General features: G+C 56.2%; 1 protein-coding gene across 1 annotated transcript in view; it reads left to right on the forward strand.

Moving 5' to 3' along the window:
• Positions 1–7517, forward strand: part of PTSG_07361 (plasminogen) — a gene marked incomplete at its 3' end in the record, with an annotated part of 19652 nt that overhangs the window by 3391 nt on the left and 8744 nt on the right. Inside the window, exons 6-14 of the mRNA XM_004990802.1 lie at positions 751–894; positions 1167–1526; positions 1773–1911; positions 2174–5218; positions 5394–5557; positions 5778–6426; positions 6609–6804; positions 6865–6993; positions 7031–7278. Of these exons, the coding sequence (XP_004990859.1) occupies positions 751–894; positions 1167–1526; positions 1773–1911; positions 2174–5218; positions 5394–5557; positions 5778–6426; positions 6609–6804; positions 6865–6993; positions 7031–7278 (5074 nt within the window). The remainder of the gene's footprint in view (positions 1–750; positions 895–1166; positions 1527–1772; positions 1912–2173; positions 5219–5393; positions 5558–5777; positions 6427–6608; positions 6805–6864; positions 6994–7030; positions 7279–7517) is intronic.

Here is a 7517-nt window from a genome sequence, read left to right on the forward strand (position 1 = left end):
CTGATCTGATCTGCCGAGCGACAGTACAGCACGCACTCACTGACAGAGTGACCTGACAGAGCTCATGTATGTCAGTCGAGTCGAGTGGCACATCCGAACCAGCGAGCGCATCGCACGTGCGCGTTAGAACCATTCCCAGCAATCCACACCAGAGTGCAGCCCAGCCCACCCTCTGTTACGTTGCGCGTGCAGCGTGCGGTGGTATGGTCAGCTGCCGCAGGAGTTCCATACAGTGGTAGGCTCCAACACTTCCATCCGGGAGTGGAGTCACGAGACTCTACCACTCAAACAGGGTGGGGTCTGAATATTTTGGAGCCGACCACAACACAACCAGAGCATCAGAGAAGGAAGAAGTGAAGAACAGAGTAACAGTTTCATGTCATGTCACCCACAGCACCCAGCGACCGGAGTGAGAGAAAGAGAGAGACTGAGAGAGACTGAGAGAGAGAGACCAACACAAGAACATACACACACGTGTGTGTTTGCAATGTGTGTGTGTGTGTGTGTGTGTGTGTGCTTGTTTTGTGTATGTGTGTGTGTGTGTTTTGTGTGTTTTGTGTGTGTGTGTGTCTATGTTTTTTTTTTGTCTGTATGTGTTCACGGCGGTGTAGTATTGTTCCTCTCTCACTCCCCATGTAACACCATGCTTGCAATTCATCAACTGCTCCTATCGCCCTCCTCACACACATGCCACACACACACACACACACACACACACACACATGCCACACACATCCATACGCGAAACAGCGTGTGTGCAAAGCTGCGCGAGTGCCGGGATGATCAGTACATTGCCGTGCCGGCCACGCCCACCAGCAATCGCATCTGCCTTCGTCTTGCAGAATGCACTGAGGACCAATATGAGCTCGTCGAGCCAACAGAAACTTCAAACCGGTGCGAGCGGCATGCCATGTGTTTGTGCATTGTCTCGGCCGTCGCTTCATCTTGCTGTTGCCTAGCTAGTCTTCAAACACATGTACACACGCGCGCGCACTCAGATACCCACGTACACATTCCCACACACGCATGTTCCCACTCACTCACCCGTGCCCCGCTCACTCGCCCACCCCTTCGGCTTTCACCCCTCCACCTCAACCTCAACCTCAACCTCAACCTCAACCTCAACCTCAACCTCAACCTCAACCTCAACGGTTGTGTTTCCGCAGGGTGTGTGCCCCGTGCACGCCGTGCCCGGTTGGTGTTGCTTTTGAAGAGCGCGCATGCACCAACGTGTCCAACACGGTGTGCAGCGTGTGCCGCACATGTGGTGAGGGCACGTTCGAGTCCTCCCCCTGCAACACGACTAATCGCGTGTGCGACCCTATCTCCGAGTGCACAGCCACCCAGTATGAGTTTGACCCGCCCACGGCAACCACAGACCGTGTCTGCCGCAACCTCACGCAGTGCCTTCCGTTTATTGAGTACGAATCACAACCACCAACACCGACGTCGAACCGTGAGTGCGCCCTCACCTCCTGTGACCCCGGCACCTTCGAAGTTGTTCCACCAACCATCACCAGCGCAAGGTGCGTGTGTGTGTGTGTGTGTGTGTGTGCTCTGTACTCGTGTGCTCGTATACTTGTGTGTCTATCTAGTAGCGTGTAGTTGTTCGTTTGTCTGCGTATTTCTGCCTCTTCCCCTGCTCTCTTTGCCCCTCCCTCCCCCCCCCCCTTGCACCATGTTCCTTCAAGTCGCTCGCTCACTCACTCATTGGCACGCCACCACCCCTCCTCATTCAACTCCCTGTCCACATGCAATGTATTCCACAACAGAGAGTGCGATCCCGTGAAGCAATGCCGTCTCCCTTGTGATGGTGGACAATTCCCCGACGGAGACACGTGCACGTGCGGTCTTGCGTGCACCACATGCAACGTCTTTGGTGACGGCAACGCACAATGTGTCGAGTGCGCTGTAAGTCACACGAGCCACGCTCTCTCACATGTTGTTCTATTTATTCGTGCTAGCCCCTGTCACTCACTCACTCACGCACTCACCCACTCACTCACTCACCCACTCACTCACTTACTCACTCACTCCTTCACTTACACACTCACTTACTCACTCACTCCTTCACTTACACACTCACTTACTCACTCACTCACTCACTCACTCACTCACTCACTCACTCACTCACTCACACACACACACACACTCACACACACGCGCACACCAGGAGAACCTGTACGTGTTTGAGGGTGGGTGTGTGAGCAACTGCACGCAGTTTGCTGGCTACCGTCCCGCTGTCACCACGAGTGGTGTGGCCTTCTGCCAGTCCGCCACCAACGACGTCACGCCCCCAACCCTTGTCTCCGAGTACGAGAGCGAGGCACCCACACCCACAACCGACCGCCAGTGCACACCCCACACCTTCTGCTTCCTGGGCCAATACGAGTCCGCGCCTGCGACGTTCACGTCCAACAGGGAGTGCGACCCCATCACCCAGTGCAGCGATGACCAGTTTGAGCTCGCCCCCTTCACGGCAACCACGGACCGGCGCTGTCAGAACTACACCACGTGTGAGCTGGGCAGCACATTCCAGACAGTGGGCCCAACACCCACCACAGATCGCAAGTGCGACGCATGCACGGTGTGCCCTTCCACCCACCGCCAAATTGCAGAGTGCACGCTGCTCCTCAACGCCGAGTGCGAGGAGTGCTCCTCCTGCCCCTCAGGAACCTACATGGACCAGGCTTGCACCGATGACCACGACACCATCTGTGCGCCCTGCGACACGTGCGCCACCGGCAAATACGAGGCGGCCGCTTGCGATCCGCTCCACAACACGCAGTGCGAGCCCTGCGATGTGTGCTCGCCCTCCCAGTACCAGCTGCGCGCGTGCCGGGCCACCCTCAACACCGTGTGCGAGCCCCTTCGCAACTGCACCCTTGGCCAGCAGTACGAGAGCACCGCGCCCACGCCCACCTCCGACAGGCAGTGCAGCGACGTCACCCAGTGCGTGCACGAGTGCACGGGTCAGGAGTGCATGTGCCCCGAGCACTGCGGCACCTGCATTGTCAACAGCGGTGACTTCAACACGTGTGTCGAGTGCAAGGACTCGTTCTACCTCTACTTTGGCCTCTGCTTCCGCTCGTGCTCCTTCTTCCCGGACACAGAGCCTGTGGGCCAAGACATGGTTGGTCGATACTGCTCCCCCACAGACCCAGACGCGCCCACCACACAGCTGCCTGCACTCGAGTACCAAAGCACACCGCCCACAGCCACCAGCAACGCAGAGTGCTCGCTCGTCACGGACTGCGTCGGAGACGAAATTGAGCGCATGCCGCCAACGCTGACGTCCAACCGCGTGTGCGTCAACGCCACAACGACGACAAGCACGACTACAACGACGACCTCTTCCTCTTCCACGACCACAACAACGAGTTCCACAACGACCACAACCACGAGCACCACGACGTCCACCACTGGCACCGGCACCACCACAACATCCGCAACATCCACGATGACAACGACGACGAGTGAGCAGCGCCCGCCATTTGTTGCATATGAGGTGCTTGCAGAGGGCGAACAACGGGTCTCCAACGCGTTTGATTCGGAGGACTTGCTGGATAAGTTCACGGACATCCCATTGCAAGAGTGCAAGACGCAGTGTACGCTGAGGGAAGCCTGTGCTGGCTTGTATCACCTCACCAACAGGCAAGGACGCGTGGTATGCCGTCTCCTCACACGCACAGTTGACGACTTTGTTGGTAGCGCCGGTGTCATTGGTGTCAGCTTGAGGAAGGTGTACACCTTCACCACAACCACCACCCCGTTCTCAACTTCTTCGACGTCTTCCACCACCACAACAAGCACGACCACCACAACAAGCACGACCACCACAACAAGCACGACCACCACGCCTGAAACAACGTCGTCCACACTAGCGTCCAATTCCACGCTGTCCACAACAGCCACATCATCTTCGTCGACCACAGCAACAACAACGACGACGACGACGATGACGATGACGACGACGACGACGACGACGACGACTGGTGCATCCAACATCACCTCAACCACAAGCACAAGCACAACAGAATCGCAATCGCCCTCCACCACTGAAATTTCCACGAGCACCACAACCCCTCTCACAAACCAGACCACCGCAAGCTCTGTATCATCCACCTCCTCCACCACTACGTCCACAACTTCTACCACTACAACCACCACCACTACAACCACCACCACCACAACTACAACCACCACCACCACAACTACTTCGACATCATCCAACATCACGGCCACATCAACCATGAGTTCCATTTCGTCAACCACAAGCACAACGACGTTAGCAACAACAACCGCCACAGGCAGTGGGGCTACCTCAACTTCATCGACAACTTCATCGACAACGACAACAACGACGACGACGACGACCACCACCACCACCACCATATCGACTTCTACATCAGCAACAACGACAACTAGCACCCCAACTGGTGTCAATACCACGTCCACTTCCACTTCCACTTCCACTTCCACGCCCTCCACGTCCGCAACCACAGCCCCTGTGAATGAGACGACCGTGACAACAACCACCACGGGTAGCACATCGATGCCAACCACTTCGTCGGGAGTATCTGTCAACACAACATCGACATCCACGACGAGTACTTCCACCACAGCCGCTTCCACTACAACAACAATAACATCCTCCTCCACCTCCACCTCCACCACAACAACCACAAGCTCGCAGGGTGCAAACGCAACTGTGTCGTCGTCCTCACCCTCATCATCGTCCACATCATCATCGACCACCTCCACCTCCACGTCAACAACGAGCGTGGTGGCCAATGCAACGAGCACAGCATCGTCCCCGAGCTCATCAACGACGACAACAACAACATCGACATCATCAACCACCGGCAACAATGCCACCACCAGCACTTCAACTGCTTCCAATGCGACCACTTCCACAGCCTCCATAACAAGCACCACCACCACCACCACCACCACCACCACCACCACTACTACCACTACTACTACTACTACTACTACTACTACTACTACTACTACTACTACTACTACTACTACTACTACTACTACTACTACTACTACTACTACTACTACTACTACTACTACTACTACTACTACTACTACTACTACTACTACTACTGCGCCCGCCACGACCACGACGACCGTGTCCACTTCGAGCTCATTTGTTGTCGAAAACTCGACCATTGTCACCTTCAGCTTCACAGACCTAAACTTCACCGACGTATGGTGTCATCCCCACACCCCTTGCTCAATTACACATGCCATGTCGTCCACGTCTCTGCTGCACAAAACATCAACACAATTGCGTGCCATGCATTCGCGCTTCCTGACTTCCCAAACACACACACTATCTCTCTCCCTCGTTCACATTCACGTACAAACGCGCATATATGCAGGTTCTTCCGTCTGAGAAGTCAAAGGCGGCGTTTATTGAGGAGCTGACAGCAGCACTCCGCATCCTGCTTGGCCCAGATGTGGACTTTGTTGTTTATGACGTGCGTCCCGGATCAATTATTGTCGACCTTCTCATGCGCAGCACAAACGACATCTTCCAACTCCAGTACGTGTTTGCACGCAGAGTGTGTATGTGTGTGTGTGTGTGCTTTCTTTGGCCTGTTTCAGCCTTGAAGCGTGCATGCGTGCGTGTGTGTATGAAGTCACGCGCCCACACGTGTGCCCACACGGTTCATACAACAACAACAATCGCCGCCAATCGCCGCCATCCTCATTCCTCTCACGCATGTGCTGACCATGTTGCCCTCTGTTCAACACACGAACAGGTCTCTGGTGCAGAACAATCAGCTCATCTTCGTCTTCAACGACACGCTGTTTGCCGCAGACCCGGATCAGTTCACGCCGATTGTCGTCACAAGCACCACGTCTTCAACCACGTCGACAACCACCGTGCCCACGTGCACTTCGCTGGAGTACCTTGATAACGGTGTCTGCATTCCCCTTCGCACGTGCACGCCCGGCAGCGAGTACGAAATTGTGGCTCCAACACCAACATCAGACCGAAAGTGCACGAGCGTGTCGCCCACTTGCGATGGCGTCTTCACCTACGAGTCTGCACCACCAACAGCGACCACAGACAGGGTGTGCTCAGACGTCACGCCATGCGAATTTTACGACGACCAAGCGAGCGTGGTCATTGAGTTCCCAGGCGTGAGCTACGATGCAGTCGTGGGTAACCCGCTCAACACCACGCGTGCTGAAGAGGCGCAGCTTAGCATCATGGTTGCGCTGATGCAGCAAGGCGTTGACCTAGCGGATGTGATTGATGTGCATCTGGCCAACGGGTCCATCATCGCCACCATCGTTGGCACACGGCCCACTGGCCTGGCTATCAAGGACCTTTTCGCCACCTTGCCTGATGGACTGCTTGTTGTTTTTGACATCGGTGGCGGGCAGTCGCAGTTTGCACGCGGTGTCCTAATCGAAGCGCCAGAAACGACCACCACCACTACCACCACTACCACTACAACGACGACGACGACGACGACCACCACCACCACCACCACCACCACTGCCACCACGACGACTGCTACCACTGCTACCACAACGACGACTGATGGTGCGACCACAACGCAAACTACTTCCGCAACACCAAGGGACACATCGAGCGCCACGACGACGACGGGATCAGTCACGGTGACCTTGTCCCCAGAGACAACAACATCCACCACCACTACCACTACCACCACAACGACAAGTGGGTCGGTCACGCGCACAACGTCGGGAACACCCATCACCTCACCTGGGACCACATCGACGACCACTACCACCACAACTACTACCTCGCCTTCGGTGGACACAACTTCAACGACCACCACCCCTGACGTGGATTCAACCGCCTCCTCGTCTCAGGCTCCAACCTCGCCCACGATCCCCACGCCAGTGACAACGACGTCCACGACTACAACAACAACAACGACAACAACAACAACTACCACGACCACCACGACCGCTACCAGCACAACGACGCCGCCACTTTCTGTTTCCTCAACAACCACAACGACCACCTCTCGCACAGGCGACTCAACCACAAGCACAACGACGCTGTTCAAGCACAACGACGACGACGACGACGCCAAACCGCGAGTGCGCGACATTGCAGACCAGGCGGAGTGCAGCCAACAACATCAACGCCTTCGCCAAACCGCGGGTGCGGGGGACATTGCAGACGAGGCGGAATGCATCAACGCTGGCTGGTGGACGTTTGACTTCCAGTGCAGCGGTTCCGGACACCGAATGTGCACGGAGGTGCCACTTGAGGGAGGAGTACAACGGTTTGGACCTGGTGCGGGTGGTTTTGTCGAATGCAAACTGGGGCTACTTCTGTTGAGGAAGGGCTTGACTGGCCCGGAGCCTGTTTTGACCCGACATCTGGCGGGGGGCGGCTGCTGGGGTGGGCCGTTCCAACCCTGAAGCATTGGCCGGCGTGGTTAGAATGTGTGCATGATGGGGCTGGAGTGCTCTTCCCATCTTCCCGTCTCGAAGATTGCAGGACAGAAACCCTG

This window comes from Salpingoeca rosetta, assembly GCF_000188695.1.
Source record: "Salpingoeca rosetta unplaced genomic scaffold supercont1.22, whole genome shotgun sequence".
Classification (NCBI taxonomy): domain Eukaryota; class Choanoflagellata; order Craspedida; family Salpingoecidae; genus Salpingoeca; species Salpingoeca rosetta.